The sequence below is a fragment of the Tauraco erythrolophus genome, chromosome 28 (genome assembly GCF_009769465.1).
Source record: "Tauraco erythrolophus isolate bTauEry1 chromosome 28, bTauEry1.pri, whole genome shotgun sequence".
Taxonomy (NCBI): Eukaryota; Metazoa; Chordata; class Aves; order Musophagiformes; family Musophagidae; genus Tauraco; species Tauraco erythrolophus.
Window position 1 is genome coordinate 4254083 of NC_141492.1, and position 16870 is coordinate 4270952.

A 16870-nucleotide genomic window follows, 5' to 3' on the forward strand; every position below is an offset into this window, starting at 1 on the left:
TACATAGGTTTTTTCAAGCTTTAAATCAGCTGTGTTTTTATTGTGCTGGTTCTGCACAACTGCAGGCTGTCTGTGAAGACAACCCAAGTGGAAGGCAGTAGCAGACCCAACATTGCAAATGTTGACCTGCTATTCCCTGACCCACAGGAAATTCAAGTCAGGTGATTTTTGAGTCTGGACCGGTCTTTCTGCTTTAAAATCTTGATGCTTTGTTGTGTGTTTTTTTTTTCCTGTTGTTACTGTAGATATTCTGGCAGTCCTGTTAACTGATGTACTGTTGCTCTTACAAGAAAAGGACCAAAAATATACATTTGCATCGGTGGTAGGTATTGTTCTCCTTATTTAATACATTCACTCAGAGTATTGATGAAAGTGATGGTAACTACAGAAGAAATACAGTTCAGCGTGTTAAATACTTGTTATGGTAGGTTCAGAAGGAAAATGAAGTTAATAAACCAGCCAGCTATTATGGAATCACTTTTTCTGAAGCAGTTCTGGTAGTTGTTGAACCCCTCCTGCTGTCTCTTTGTGCAAAATAGTGTTCCCTGGCGTCAGCTGGCTGTAGCTGCCACATCTGCTGTGGTTTTCTGATGCCCTGAGTATGTTCTGAGTTTCACTGCTTATCTTTTTCTTGTGCTGTGACTTTCCCTTTCACTGAGCTCTGTTAGGCTGCCATTTTATACAAGTCATATATGCGAGAACGGTGCTTTGAGAGGCACTTGCACTAAGGTCTGCTTCTGTTTGTTGATGTGCAGGGAAAGAATCTTCCATTTCGGTTAGGGACGTGGTAGCTGGGGCCTTAGTAGCCAAAGATTTACTGTGGGCAGAGAACTTTCCTGAAGTAAATGTAATAAGCACTAAATGCAAATGTAATTACTGCAGCACTCTAGAACACTCAGTGGATTCGTTTGCTTTCCTGGGACATTTCCACAGGTATCCTCAGAGCTGTTAATTGTGTACATTTTGTCCTCATCTAATTCAGTTATGGCTGTAATAGAACCTGTAACAGAGAAAGTATTTTATGTGATTGTTTTCTTGGGTGTGTTTTTTTTCAAGACATTAACGTTAGAGCTGAATTCTAATGGCGAAAGCTATTTTGGTGACCTCAGGGCTGTAAAAGCAACTGCTTTTCAAATGAACCATCTTCTGATGCACAGAATGGGAATGCTTTCACAAATCACAATGGCTGGAAGCTGTTTCCTCTTGAAGAGCATTGGGTGAATCTTTGAACAATAGTTCATTTTATGACATTGACTCTGATAGACTAATTCTGCCCTGTTTTCCAAAACACATCTGAGCTATAAGCAGAATAGAAAGCTCATCGAGGAGGAAAACGTACTTTTAACGTACAGCATCTCAACTGTGGTGGCAGTTTTCCCTATGACTGCTGTTGCTTGGAGATAAGTGTGAGCAGCTTACATTGCTCCCAAGAAATAAGGGTATGCATACATGCTTGGAGTCAGTAACTGTTCCAGTGCAAGGTCATGCCCTGGTTTGTATGTCCGCTGGTAACTTTTCTGTGAGTACATGTCACACAGTTGCTTATGACAGTCCCCAAAAGCTGATCTCTGCTACGTGGTGGACTACTTTTCCCTCCAGTAACATGCTCTACAGTTATAGACTGATCAATTTCTTGCATCTTCATATGTATACAGTTCATTTGAAATTTAGATATCACTTCTCCATACATAAATTAAGCAAATGAGAGGAGCAAATGGGTCTGCTCAGTGATTCTCTTTTTCCAGTGACCTCTGTTCACGGCTTGAATTGCCATTCAGCTGCTCAGAGAAGTTGGCAAAACCTGGTGTTCCTGATGTCTGTTTCACAGTTCAGTTTTCCTGTCGTCACTCTGGATTATGCTGTGAAGGTTCAGCACTTACAAAGAGCTGTTTTCTTCTGGGGAGGATCTTTCTAGGCTACCTATGTTGGACCTATGCTGTATGAAGCACAGATAGGTTTTTAGTAACTAATACCCCTCCTGTAAATTTGTTTACATTGCAAAGACTGACGGCTAATCCGGCTAATCCTTAGTTATACAATATACTGTCACCTTGTTTTATTATTCACAGGGCCTGATGGCATGCTGTGACACCTCTGTGTTATGTGTTCTTTTTTTTTTAGCTACCTTGCCAACTTAGAACTTCTAGCCCTTCCTTTCATTCTCTTATTTCGCTTCACGTGTGTCATTAAGGTTTCGTTTTCTTTTTCAAATTTTGGTTCTGCCTCTTTTCGAGCCTGCTCTTGACTTCCAGGACCTAGTGAGAATCCTCAGGTGTTTAAATTGATAGATCCTTTAATATTCAGTCAGGTACCAAGACCTCTTGTTGTTGAAATGTACATTCTTCATTCCATGTTTTGATCTGTGGTGGATGAGTAAAAAATGACAATGTCAAAAGTGTCATGCGAAGAGGCCGTAGCTCTAGTGTTGTGATGTTATGGCTCGTGGTGGCCCTGCGTAAGTAGGAAGGCAGGAGGAGCTGGGAAGCACAAACCCTAAAGGACGTGTATAACGTAGTGCGGTAAATTATATTTTGTTTTACAGGACTCTAAACCACCAGTTATTTCATTGCAAAAGTTGATTGTAAGAGAGGTAGCTAATGAGGAAAAGGCAATGTTCTTAATTAGCGCTTCCTTAAAAGGACCAGAAATGTATGAAATTCACACAAGCTCGAAAGAGGAGAGGAATTCCTGGATGGCACACATCCGCAGAGCTGTAGAAAGGTAAATTATGAGTGAAAGCTGAAGAGCTTGATTTCTTGCTCATCTGTCTTCTCTTCACAGGACTTACACTGTAAATTTACCATAAAAACACGTTTGACTATCCCTAAGCTTTCTTTGTAAGACTGAAGCGTGCAATTCTGTTTGAGTTCGTTGGGAAGAAGCCGCTCATAAAGATGCAATAAAAAACAGCCAAAGACTTTATTCTGCTTTTTTTTTAAATAAAAAAAAAATCGGTTCACTGATGTCAAATACAACAGGGCTTTGGGTAAGAGAGCAAGATTGACACACGAGATAAGCCACATCCTAAGCAAAAGCTTCAGGTTGAATCCTGAAATGGTTTTAAGTTACCTGTTTGATGAACACGTTAGATATCTGTCTCTCCCTTTTTACAGCTGTCCTGATGAAGAAGGAGGAACATTTAATGAACTTAAAACAGAGAAGAGGCTGGCTGAAGCACGAGCTGCTAAGTTAAAAGATTTTCAAGGTACTGACTTAGTTATATATTCCACGAACTGCTTCTCAGGCATCATTTGTGATTTATGACTGTCTTATATTTTTTTATCACATGATATGATCAAGTTTCACCTTCGTAAGCCTTTCAAGGTAGTGCAAGATTATACAGAAATAGTTACGTTAAATAAGTCTAATAAGCTTTGTTTGCTCCATGAGTTTTCCTCTTAACTGTTAATTATATCTCTGCATATAAATAATAGTCTTCCAAATTGAACATCGTGCTCTGACAGTGATTAGGAACTGAGTTTGTGTCTTCCTTTTAGAGCTTTTGAACATGAAAGATGACCTGATTCTGCAAAGTCTAACCGAGAAGCAACAGATTTATCTAGAAATGTCTGAAATGAATGGCTTCGAAGACCATTCCCAAGGATCCCGATCTAGGCTGCTTCTTCGGGGGGATATCTCAGAAAATCTGCAAGGAGAGGCACTTCTGAAGTCCGCGGTGACAGAAGGTAAATGCTATGTGGGAATGTGTACTCATTCACTCGAGTGCAGAGGTGAGGGTGAGCACACAGGATCTAAGTACGGATCCTGAAAATCATCCTGGAATAAAATAATACTTTTATGTAATGCTGTTTGGACTTTCTTATTCTCAGAACTGATCTGCAAGATAGGTGAAGTGCACCTGAGTTTTTAGGTAACGGACCTTCTCACAGCTTGGATTTTTTTGTTTTTAAGGCTCACCCAGTGGAGTCTCAGGATGAATCCAGTCAGATGGGTAACTAAGTGCTCTAATGATACACCAGTCCTGAAAGATAGTATTATGCGAGGGTTATGTATTAAAATAGCCTATCTAAAGATAGTGTACTCAGAAGGAAAATAAGCACAAACATAATTTTTATTTTGAGGAAGAAAAAAAAAAAGAAAAACCAAACACTCAAGGCTTGATGATCTACCTTGCAATCAAGGAAGAGGTCATCTTTGTTTGTGCAACATGAAGAACCTGTCATAAAGAGCTAGTCACAAAGGAAAATTCATCTGTACTGCCGGAAATCTCTCAAGCTGCTCAATCTTTTAATGTACTGGATGGTTGAAATTTTTTTTAGCTTTCTAGCAATGATGCACTTGTCTCACTGCATAGACGTGGCTGTTTACATGACGTATTCTCCTCTTTCCTAGCTGAAAATCTCCAGAACCTTATCTTCACTCACTTAGGCAATGGATCATGTCAGCCTGAAGATGGCTCTGGGTCAGGAGTCCCCAGGAGAGCAGAGACCTTTGGAGGATACGACAGTAGTCCCACAATTTCAAATAAAAGTAAGAAAGGGACCGTTCAGCGTTCTCCTGAGCTTCTTGGCTCTTTACTGTGTTTCTCTGTACAGAGAATGAGATAAGAATGATGAGTTAAGTGAGGCTCTGATATAAGGAAGCTTCACCAGGCTCTTAAGAGGAGGATAAGAGCAAATTTGTGGTATGAGTATGTTGTATCTTTTGCTTCTGTACCAACACTAGAGAGCAGAGTAGAGCTCTTGGTTGGTGTCATGCTAAAGGCATTACCTTAACCCATGCTTTGTAATTACCACAATTCCACCCAAAATTTTAATTTTGTTGAAAAAAAAAAAAAATACTAATAAGCTTGACGTAAAAACCTAGGAAATTTGAATTCAACTGCCTGTTTTTATTATTGAATCATGAAAACTTTTTTCTGCTTTCTTTTGTATCTGCACAGTCACTAAAGGGTTGCTGAATCCTTAAATAATATAGATGGTCCTTTTGGCACAGATGCTTTGTCAGTTAATTAATGAAATACGTGGAAATACTAGATACTATTTATCTCCGTTTTTGCTTCTTGCATTAATTGAAAGATGAAATGCCCTTTATTTCACTGGTGGTTTATCTCTTGATTTTTTTCTGTTGTCTCTGAAAGCCTATATATGTCTGTCATGCTATAGGTTCTTTGTACAGCACAGTTTCCATCTCCCCCTACCTCCTTCCACCCTTACAGTGGTGCTGCTTTGAATAGAATTTTTCTACTAACAAGTATTCCATGTTATAAGTTTGCAATTCTGGTAGCCTGAAACGATCATTTTCATGCATGCATTGTGGTTGCTTCACTTAAAATAGTGTAACATGATTTGAACTTACTCTCCCTGTTTATCTTAACCCACTCTTCTCAAGTTTTTATACTTTTCTGAGCAGTCCTACGCACCACTGTTGTCTGCTCTTCCACCTTGGATCAGCATGGAGAAGCCATGCAGTTGCATATTGGCTCTAACTTCAAAGTCACAATTTTTTTTCTGCTTTACTCTGTTATACAATGAGTTTTCACAGGCCCTATACTGGTATGAGCTACTCATACGCCACTCTTCCTTCAGGTGGTAGTTTTAGGAAGAACAGTGGTGGTGACCAGAGGCAGTGGGAGTGGAGAGGCCCTGCAGTAAGTTCAGATGTGCAACTCCATGACCTCCCTTCTGATGCAGAAGAAGGATCTCAAACCGTATGTTGGGCTTACGCATTATTTAAATGCATTTCCTCATGTTCCTCTTTTCAACAGTCTGCCAAAATACTAGACTCTATTAAGGATGTTTTGGGGGGGGCGAGTTGATAGCTTAGCACTTGAGATCCACAATAATTTGGTTTTGTATTTGTTCATTTGATGCTGTTCCATTAACGCTAGCTTTAATCACCGTGCATCTGTTTTGTCCTGGCTTCCAATTTTTTTTGATACGTGTTCTTCAGCGTATGGGAGCAACCTCTGCTCCAGCAGTAAACGCTGTTCCCTCGGGAGATGAACCCTCTGACTTGTTCTGGCAGCACTACCAACGCTCAACAAGTGTCTCTAGCGCAGATGTTGGTTTTGTCTTTTTTACAGAGTGATGTAACAAGGCTGGATGACAGCAGTGGTTGTCAGCCCACCGTAGAGTCTCAGGTACGTTACTTCTGCTGTTAGAAAACCTAATGGCAAATAGCCATGTTATAATAATAGCATGCAAAATCAAAACAAACAAAAATAACCCACCAAAATCTGAGCGTTTTTAATGGCTGTGGAACAACAAGCACATAGACAGCCTGTACCTTAGGAGGATGCAGAGATAAATGTCCCATTAGAAAACAAAGATGGGTTCTGAGTGTGCAGACACACGTTTCAAAGAGCTGTCTAGCTACTCCTCCCACGTCTTTGGAGGGGTTGCATGTTCTCAGCTCACTGACAAAACTTGCTTCTGAATCTCCGGTGAGCGCTATACCTGTGTAGTGATTCAGTGCTGGAGCATGGGAGGAGGTGATCATTAAATAGCTCATGTGAAGAAAACTGATGATGAAGATTCCTCTCTGGAATCCCAGTGAGGTTTGCTGGGCACTGATTTACATCTGTGCAAGGAGTAATGCACTGAAATTCATTGTGCCCGTGTATTGCTCTATTAGCTGCTGCTGTGTTAGGGTACTCTTGTAGCTGTGCTTCCACTGTGTGTGGCTTTGTGCAGATACCTTTGGTGATACCATCTGTACAGAAATCCCTGGCAGTGTTCAAGGCCAGGTTGGATGAGGCTTTGGGCAACGATGTAGTGGAAGGTGTCCCTGCCCATGGCAGGGGGGTTGGAACTGGATGATCTTTGAGGTCCCTTCCAACCCAAACCGTTCCATGATTCTATGTTCACTGTTTAAGAAGAAAGTCTAATGTATAAAAACAGAGCTCTGTTCAAGTGTCTAATGTCTTTTTTTCCTCCCCCTGCCTCTTCAGCTTGTTCAAAGGATACAAAAACTGTTACAGTTGCTCTTCAGTCTTCAGGTAAACCACTGTTTACTATCCAAGAGGTTTTTTTACCCTCTAAATGTAATAAAATTTATGCAGGTGTGGAGAGAAGCTACCTTGAAAATATCCCCTAAAGCTAGAGTGAAGTGCAGAATTTTAAGTCCTGAGACTCAAGGAATCAAACACTGTGCCTGATGTTTTGAAGGAAGTGTTAGACCTGTTGGTTTAAGTAATTGTTTCCTTTTTCCTGCTGAATTAAATGTAATTCTTGTGCTTCTTGGAGCTCCATCTGCTCTCCCTGCTCATTCCCTCTTGAGATTGTTGATGATATACATGTGTGTATTAGTTGTTTTTGCTGAAACCTTGTGATCAGCAATATTTTGACTGATTGGATTCGGAGTAAGAATTCTAGGCGCAAGAAATGTTAATTTTGAAATATGTAAGCGTAGCTTGCTTAGCCATCTTCAGTAGCACGCCAGTCATGATGAGCTGTACAAGCTGCAGGTTAGACTTGCTCTTGGAGACAAAATTGTCGGTGATCTAATCTGGTGGATGCTGTTGTCTTTTGTTTAACTGTGCATGGCTTTTGAACCCACGTGCCTTATGCTGAGCTTATTTCCCCTCCAGGCAGTGATATCTCAGCAGGACAGCTACATCGAGATGCAACGAGCCACCATGGCAGACCGGGAGAAGCAGTACCGGCTGCAGTCCACGCGAGGCAACCTGCTGCTGGAGCAGGAGAAACAGCGGAACTTCGAAAAACAGAGAGAGGAACTGATGAACGTGCAGAAACTTCAGAGCCAGCTGAAGCTGGAGCAGCAGCGCCTGGAACGGGAAAGGAGTCGGCAGCAGAGGGAGTTTGAAAGCACGGAAGCTCGGCTGCAGGAGCGCGAAGAGGAGACTCGGCAGCTGAGAGAGAAGTTGGCTCAGGAGCGGGAAGAGCTCGAGAGGCAGCGAGAGGCCTATCAGCACGACCTGGAGAGGCTGCGGGAGGCTCAGAGAGCGGTCGAGAAGGAGAAGGAACGTCTAGATCAGCTAAGGAAGCTGAAGAAGCAGAACACAGTGTCAGGCACGTTCTCCCCAGAAATGGGACAGGTGAGGAATTTGTTTTCTTGGAGTTTTATTTCTGTTAACTTCATTGCCTCTGAATGAAGGTTGCCCTCGTTGCAGAACTAACCCATGTTCACTTTTTACTGGTCTCCTTAAACCATCATCAGAAATAGTGGTGATGGCTACTGTCAGGGAGATCAGAGCTTGGCAATTCCCCAGTGTCTGTGAGATTCCACCCAGACATTTGGTAATGAGACTATTTAAAAAAAAAAAATAGAAACAGAGAATAAGTTATTTTTTAATGTAGCTGGCTGAGGAGTTTTTAAACACAGGCACTGCCCTGTTGCAGGCAGGGGATTGCAGAAGGTGTGCTTCGTTGGTAGCATTTCGTACAGCTGGTTTCTAAAAACATTTCTTACGTTTCAAAATGTGAAGGCTGTGGTCTGATTAAACTGGCTCATTTGTTACTGTCTTAAAGTCCTGCTTCCTGTCCATCCTGTCATCACCTAATGCAGGGTGCTTTTGCTTGGCTGGGTGCAATATTAAGCAGTCTGGAGCTGCTGAGATTTTTTTCCGTGTTCAAGGACTTAGGATCTTGCTCTTCCTTCTGTTTGCCCGCATGCTTTGGGCTTCATCTAACCTGTTGCATTTTTCACTAGAAAGTGCTTTATGTGTTCAGGGCTGAGGGTGGTCTCTCCTCATTGTATCTGAGAGGGCGAAAATACCCATTTGACTTAGAATGCCTTTTTCCTCTTGTAGAGCCAGATGCTAAGTCATTCCGTTAGCTTCAACGGAGAAGGGGTGGAACCATCTCTACCCGTCTTGAAAACCTCTGTGAGAGTGAGCGTCTCCGGGATGGATTACCTGGAACGGCCGGACTTGGTTCGTAGGGACAGTACCACCCTGGAGAATCGCCCAGTTCTTGCGTTGAAGAACGAAGTGCCAATACATCTCCTGAGTGCAACTAACCAGATACAGAAACCAGCTGCAGTCCAGCAGCAGATTCCTACTAAGCTGGCCACGTTCACGAAAGGAAGCAAAGAGAAAGGTGGGAAGAACAAAGCATCTCATAGGACAGACAGTTCAGGTAACCGTATTTAACTGCGTTTTTAATCTCTGCCAGCATCACAGGGAGACGACGCTGCAGTTTAAACCTCTGGCCACCCATGGGCAACCCAGAAATTAATATGGCTACAAATTGTTAGTGTGCTTACTGCAGCTGGCAGGCTCTTCAAATCCTTGTTAGGAATGTGTATGCTATTTAAATTGGAAATATACCCCAAAGGGATGATGTTGAAAATGCAGTTCTGTAATCCAACAGGACAGAATGATGGTGAGAGGTAGTAAAACTGGATGTAAAACCTTCTTGCCTAACGGTTGTGTTAAAGGAAAATAGCAAATGTTTGGCTGGCTTCTGCATGAGTGAAATGTTCTGGGGCTGGCTTAACCTTTTCTTACTGGCTGTCCAGAGTTGTGACAACATGGAGTGCAACGCCTTCCTTAGCACTAGTCAGTCATTAAATACAGGTTTCCAGGCCAGAATTGAGATGCTGTTTGTGTTGTAGAGTTGAAAGGAGCTGATTTTGTCAGAAATAGAAGCAAGTGAAAATACAGTCACCCTGTCGTGGTGTAATTTCTGCTGCTAACTGCTAGGTACTAAAGTAGTGATCTTGGCCAATGACAGACACAGTAAAAACCACTTTTTCTCTACTGCTTAAAATAGCCTCACTGCCAGCTCAGGAGAATGACCTATAATTTTAAGTTACAAAATTATCTTTTTAGCTTTGTGTAGGATTCAGACTTGGCAACCTTACCCATCACTTGGGCCTGCACTACTATAGCGTACTGGGGGCCAAACCTGTCTAGGGAGGGGGAAAGTCTTTTGCACGGCGTAAAAACGTCTGTCTCTGTGCCTAAAGTTGAGTACAACTGCAAACTTGCTTGTGTTTTTGCACATAATGAAGCCTGATATCCTCTTACCCTGAATACCAAATGCTGGCAAATGGGAAAATAAAGCTCTAATACTGCATCTTCCCAAGATTGTTTTTAATAGCTCTTACATAACGATCTCTGCAGTGGAAATGTACTTAATGGTGTTTTTCTGGAATTTACATGAAAGGTATAAAACACAAATATATTGGTCTCTATTCTCTCGCGAGCATTAGTGGGATGCTTGCTTGTTATGCCCATATGTAGATCTTGGAATAAAACGGAACGAGACTTTCTGTACCAGAGGCAAAATACTGAATTTTGGTTTTGTATTGAATTTGGGTTTTGTGATGTGTAAGGAATGTGCACTGAGAGGAGTTCTTTGGATCTGGAGTAACCGTTTCATGAATTGCTTTTATTGTTGAAATTAAGAAACTGAGAGGCCACCACACCAGAATCCATGTACTCTGCTGCTGAGCAGCTGGGGGACAGATGGAGAGCAGAGACGAAAGTTCATCACAGTTCTGTGTGTTGAAAGTAGCACAAAGAGCCATTGCTATTTAAATGCTAGGGGCAAAGATTTGTATTTTTTTTCTCTCTGCTGTACTTTATACTAGATTTGAAATCTGTGGTTGTCAGAGGCTGCTAGTAACTGAATTAGAAGTCCTCAAGGAAGAGGAGAGAGAAAGGATTCATGGTCTAAACAGCTGAAGAGATAATTTAAGTAACTTGCAACAGAAGCACCAGTTTGTTGTGGTATAGCAGCTTCCTTGGATATGCAAAGGTGTCAGAACAGTGGGCCCTAGCCTGAAAGAGTGAAATTTGTGAAGTACTGCTAGCCTCAAATCCTAATTTGTAAAATATTTTCTTTAGCGTCTGTTGATCAGAAGCAGCTGCTCCCTCCCAGGCTGGTTGGACGAGAGGAGGCTGTTCTGAGGGGCCGACGATCAGCAAGCCCAGTCCTCCCAAGCAGCCAGACCACTGCATTCCAGCCAGGTACATCCTGACCAACTCGCCTGTCCATGCAAATGCACTGGGCTCTCTGTGCAGTGTCATGAATCCGTCTTCTCCCCTTTTCTTTTCTATAGAGCTGTATGGCCCTGCAGATGCTCAGCCAGAAGCACTTTCGTCTGCCTCAGCGAACCTCTTCAAGCCCAATAACGTTCACGTCGAGACCCTGGTGACCTCTCAGCCCAGTCTGTTAAATGTGCAAGATGATACCAGCAAAGAAGACGTAATTTTCTTCTAATTGTTTCTTTTTAAAGATTAATCTTCTGACGTACTGTTTCAAGAACTCAGGCCCCAGTGTTCAATGTGACAGAGACCTGACATGGATATCTTTTCATCCCTGCCCTGTTACTGCTAGCAAGGACCAGACCAGGATTACTGTTTGACTTTGTTGGCTTCTCTGCCAGCAGCTCAGAATAAGGGCACAGTAGTAACAATTTGCTTTTAAATTCTCTAAACATGGAAACGTATCGACACATGGCGTGGGTATATAAATTCAGAGCATATTAAAATGCTGCCATTTATTGTAATTTGCTCTCTTCAGAGAATGTACACTCTTTGTTGGCACCACCTTGTAAATTGTTACAGCTGATGTTGAACCGCCCAGATTTTTATGTAAAAAAAAATTTTAGTAGTAGGCCCTAAAATGACTGCAGATTTGTAAATCCGTTTTCCCAGGTAAATGGTCGGTGATGGATTATGCTAACAGAGTGTTGAGAACTAGTTGACTAGCAAGCCAGTCTTCTGACAGCCAGGTGTGACAGATGTTGTGATACCGCTCACAGGAGCCAGACTAGCCTCTCTGTTCCTTTAGTGAATTCAGTGGAGCACGTGCTCGGTGGCCAGGAGCAGGGAAGAGAGAAGGTAAGCTTCTTAACAGAGTCTTCAAAGGTCAGGAGCTCCACCTGCTCGTGGATGAGAAGGGTTGGACACGTCAGAATATACAACGGTGATGAAGAGTTGGACTAAACGCACATTTCATTGGCCATCAACTTGCACTGGGGTACCAGTGTCCTTGGAGACACTGGGTAGCTCTCCGTGTTAGTGGGAGCGGTACCGGTTCCCAAGCAAAACTCATGAGTTGGTTCAGAATGAACTTGGAGACTCGGATCTTGGTCTTGCTGAAGACGTGTAAGAAGCGTTTGAATGCAGTAATTTATTGTCTTGTTTAATCCTAAGTTTTCTGCATCTTTTGTTTGTCTGTTAACTTGTTGGGACTTTACTCCAAGTACCAGAAGATATCAAAGCTGCTGTCACTGCGGAGACTTCTCTGCAGCACTGTTAGGAATGAAGGGAATAAGAACTGTTTGGTTTTAAAATTGAAAAAAAAAAAAAACGAAATTAAAAAAACCCACTCTTAGCTAAACCTGGGTTGGATTAGCTGCTTACAGCTAAACCAGCTTTGATACCTCTTGTTAAATGGGTCAGTTCTTAATCATGGAATAGTGATGACATTAAGTTTTCTGCTTAAAAGGCATTATTTCCCTTTGTAGAATTTGCACATTTTGTTGTATTCTTTTACTTGGCTCTCTTCTCTCAGTTCTGTGTTACACACATCATTTAAGGATGTGTATTCCAATATATGTTGAATGTGACCAGTCAGATATATTGTGCCCAGGAGAGATTGTTTAGAGGGTATTATTACAGAATTAAAGAAATCAGTGTCTCAGAGCTTAAAAACTTGGGTCACCTTTCAGAATGTGATTGATAATAGGTTTGTTTTTTTTTTCATATCTTTAACTCTGGTTTAAAGTGGTTTTTAGCACCAGCGGATGGAATGCCTGGTCAGTTCTCCATCCAGTCGCATGGCAATGGCATCGAATGGCAATTTGTCAGTCTCCTCAAGTCATTGATGCTGTCTCAGGGGTTAGGCCCTATGTTCTTTGAGGCCATAACTTCACTTTGCTTGAAAGTTTTAAAATTATTTCAGTAGTTACAGCGCAAGAAACATAAATTTTCAGCAGAAAATGTAGGGTTTATTTTCTAGTGGGTTATTGTCTTCAGACAAGAACCAAATTTCCTGGTCAGTGTGAGAGGGGAAAGATAAGCTACAAAATACTGAACTGGTCTTAGGGAGCAAGCACTGCTTGTTGGAACACTTCTTGGATTTAAGGGCCTTTTTCTTTGCTAAGTGATACTGGTATAAACCTGAAGCAATGGCGCTGAGCTCAATGAGAGGAAACTCCAAACCATCTGGCTTGTTACCAGACTGGTGATACTCCCTCACCCCCCAACAAATTACTGCTGTGAAATCGGGCACACTCCACTGTAGTTCCAAAGGACTGCTTGGTAAATCATCGGCACTGCAGAATTTACCCGGATCATCAGCGGGAAGATTTGCAGAAAACAGTACGGGGAACATAGTGATGCATTGTCGTGGTACGATGTTGATGGTTAGAACATGGTTCTACCCTCTATATATCTTTTGCATTCCTAAAAGCTGGGTTGGAAAGGAGGGAAATTCTTCTTAAAATTAATGTAACTTCTGATCATGTGAGATCCAGCAGCTCTATAGGGGTGATTTTTCGGTCGGCTGATGTGGAGACACCCACGTAATTCCTCCTACAAACACCCAGTGAAGCAGCAAGAACACACAGTATGTTCTCTCCTCCATGCTGTGGTTTGGGCCACTCCTAGTGAAATCTCTGTGCCTCCATTGCCTTAAATTACCAGGTTTTCAGGAATTTTAGCCTAAAGCTAATCCGTGGAATAAACCACCTCAACCAAAGAGGGATGTCTCTGGGTATTTGAAAACAATTTTTGGAAACGTTTATTTAGTTTAATTTTGTGCCTGTCCTAAAGTAGGAGAGAGAGTGTTCTGTGGACTGAAGGGGTTTATTTGTCTACTTTCATTGTCCTCTGTGCAATGAATGAACTCGGATATAGAATGGTGACATCTGGAAAATAAAGTCTGCAGTGAGATCTCATTTCTTTTAACGTTCTAACTTTAACATAACTGGTTTAATACTTGTCAGCAGTGCTTCGAGCAAGGTCTCGAAGCAAATGGGTGCAGGACCGTTACAGGCTGGGCTGTTGGTTCAACATCCCAAAAGCTCCTTGGAATATGAGTCTTCAATCTGTAACTGAGAAATTACCTTAAAAGTCATGATCTCTCCTCAGTACGCGTGTCTAGCTGCAGCTAGTGTTATGAAAACTGTTTTCACCTTGAATAGAGACTGCATCTTCTTTCACTTGGGTCAAAATCGCTTAAGTGCCATACTAGGGATTCATGTGGCTTCCTGTTCAGTACCGTACCCAGTGTGGAGAAGGTGCTGGAATTAGCAAATCCTGTGGTATCTCATTGCTAGTGGAGAGTTTACCATACCAGAGTATGGTAAAATTCTTTGTAGGAGGCTGAGGGAAGCAAGTGAAAGATTTTCTTTAAATGAATAATGGGTCATCTCTTCACCTTTGCAAAACTGAATCTGTAAAATTGTTGTGGAATCACTCCAGTTGAGTGAAATAGTTTTGGACTCTTTACTCAAATCTCGTTCCTAGAAAAATAACTCTTCTAAGCAAATTAGGTTGCAAAATACTGCTGTGTCCTGGGCTAAGTAACCCACTATTGATTCTGAGTAATATCTTTTCCATTTGACTTTTTGATTACTTCAGAGAAAAGTTTCCTTTTAAGTGATATCTGAGGATTAGACAGTTCAAAACTCAGTGCCTCCCAGGTGCCTTTAGGCTTCTTTCTGAGCTGAGGCATGGAGGAAATTACAGCACGAGCTTTGAACTGCCTTCTCCTTTGCTTTGTGTCACAGCCTTAAAATTAGTGTCATGTTCGTCTTTAGATGTTGTGGTGTTGCGACGTAGAGGCTGTTCCTATGGTTCTGACTTTCAATTTTCACTCTAGTGTAAAGGATGCTCCCTCTCTCCCTTCCCATTCGGACCGCGCTCAGTTGGTATTTCGGACTGAAGATCTCTCCATATTCACTGGTACCGAGCACACCTGCCCTCTGCGTGTTGTAAACGCTTCCCTAGTTTTTAACTGTGCTATCTGTGGATTGTAGTTGTGGCATGTCCCACAAATGGAGATCGCTCATCATTTCCCAGTGTGAGGCAGAAGAATTGGTGTTTCTAGAGATGCTTGCTCATCAAGGTCATAGCATTCCTGCAAAGGTAGGAGCAATTCTAAATAATTTGCGGGCAGTTTTGTCTCTCTGAGTAATAGTCAGATGATCCTGCATACGTGGAACTTGGTGTTTGTCATTTGCATTTACAATGAAAGTTGAAACTTAAGCTAGGAAAGGGTTAAAAATATATATATTTGCGTTTCACTTTTCCTTTCAACTCTGCAAAACAGGAGCTCAGGCTCCCCGGTGCTGCTCAGTGGCGTCCCTGTGTGTTGTGCCCCTGTGCAAGGGAATTTGGAGCGTTTCGTTGTCTTCCCCAGCAGTTCTCGCATTTCCGAGAAGAAAAAAAATCTCCTTGACAGCAGGTTACGGACGTGCTGTCCTTGCCCGACCCTCTTGCTGAATAAGTCAAAGAAAAACCTTTTCCCCTGCTCTCTTTTTCGAGGCCAGACCCAACATCTTTGTAACCACGGGCGACTCTTTGTCGCTTCCCATCAGCACGTTCCTCGTCAGACACCGTCAGTGTGAGCTCTGGGTCATACCGTTTGTGCCATGTTTATAAATCCCTTTTTTTATATTTTTGTACTGAAAGAAATTGGAGCACTTTAGAAAAGTTTCTTTCAAATCCCATTTCTGTTTGTACCTGGAAGGAAATCTCTCTCGTGAAAGCAAATCCCGTTGGCGGAACTGCGTGCATCTCACTCGGAGCTGGGAACTCTCGATGCTCTTTAGTCTTAGGTCTGGTTTCTAGGCCCACCTTGCACTGTAAAGATTTAATAAATAATCATGGTCCACGGTTAAATTGACCATTTTGTTGGGGAAGTGTTTGGTTTTGTTTTTTGTCAGGGTGTAAACATTGTAAATAATTCCTTTACTGTTGATACTGCAGTAGCGACATCTTTGTAGTCCTTATTTTATTTGTAAAGTTGATGGTTAAATGTTAATATTCTGTTGAACTGTGCACTCTTGATTAACTGTAAACTTGATCTTAGCACACCAAATGATGATTTTTACAATGATTGCAGTGTTTCTCCACTGAAGGATTTCAGAGCTGCAATAGGACTGAAACCAACTTCCAGCAATAAAAAAAAAAAAAATAAAATTAAAAGCTGCCTGCCTTCATTTATTTTTATATATATGAAAAATTCTTTATTATTTTCTACTTGAACCAAAGATCAAAGCAGCAGCCACTTCTCACGTGCTTCTCATTTTTCACCCCGGACAGCGATAACGTGCCGTATGAACCAAGCTGACAGTTCTGCACAGGCGAGGACGGAGCAGCGGAGGTGTTACTCAGAGGATACTACCAGCTGCAGCCCTTGCCAGCGAGGTGAGCCCCCCAGGGAATATCAGCTGCTCTCGGAACGTCTGAGCTCAGCACCCTCCTCAGAGTGTGAACTTAACCAAGCTGCTTCTGTTGGCATGCAGGCACTTCGCACGGTGCCAGTCTGAGGCATGCCTGGCTCTGTCCCAGACAGTATCGGTTCCCGTTTGGAACAAGTATAACAAAAATAGAAACTTTCTCCCTAGTGCTTGTGCCGGTTTGGCAGCCCTTGCTCCCGACACCATCCCACAGCCTCTGGCTGGTGCAGAGCTTCCCAGCTCCAGAGTCAGCAAGTTGTGTTTCCTGCTGAAATCCCCACTTGTGGCACCCTGGCAAGCTGGCCCAAACGCTGCGACCTCACCTGAGTTCTGGAGATTAGAACAGATGCAAAACTGGGGAGAGAGTGGGGAGAACTGGGACTTAATTATTAATGTTGATAAATATGGAAAGGGTGACTGCCATGAGGATGGAGCCAGGCTCTTCTCAGTGGCACCCAATGATAGGACAAGGGGAAATGGATCTAAGCTGGAACACAGGAGGTTCTGCTTAAACATGAGGAAG

At 42.3% G+C, this 16870-nt stretch overlaps 1 protein-coding gene across 3 annotated transcripts in view; it reads left to right on the top strand.

Annotated features, from left to right (window-relative positions):
* ARHGEF18 (Rho/Rac guanine nucleotide exchange factor 18) overlaps positions 1-12066 on the top strand; it is a 46325-nt gene extending 34259 nt beyond the window's left edge. For 2 of the 3 annotated variants that reach the window (XM_086627678.1, XM_086627680.1), the window contains 12 exons: positions 246-322; positions 2543-2721; positions 3114-3205; positions 3498-3686; positions 4354-4491; positions 5550-5671; positions 6047-6103; positions 6914-6961; positions 7553-8020; positions 8735-9062; positions 10778-10900; positions 10993-12066. In XM_086627678.1, the coding sequence (XP_086483804.1) occupies positions 246-322; positions 2543-2721; positions 3114-3205; positions 3498-3686; positions 4354-4491; positions 5550-5671; positions 6047-6103; positions 6914-6961; positions 7553-8020; positions 8735-9062; positions 10778-10900; positions 10993-11153 (1982 nt within the window). In that variant the 3' untranslated portion in view covers positions 11154-12066. Of the gene's footprint in view, positions 1-245; positions 323-2542; positions 2722-3113; positions 3206-3497; positions 3687-4353; positions 4492-5549; positions 5672-6022; positions 6104-6913; positions 6962-7552; positions 8021-8734; positions 9063-10777; positions 10901-10992 lie in introns of all 3 variants that reach the window. The other variant, XM_086627679.1, reaches the window with a different exon arrangement.
* The last annotated feature ends 4804 nt before the right edge of the window (positions 12067-16870 follow it).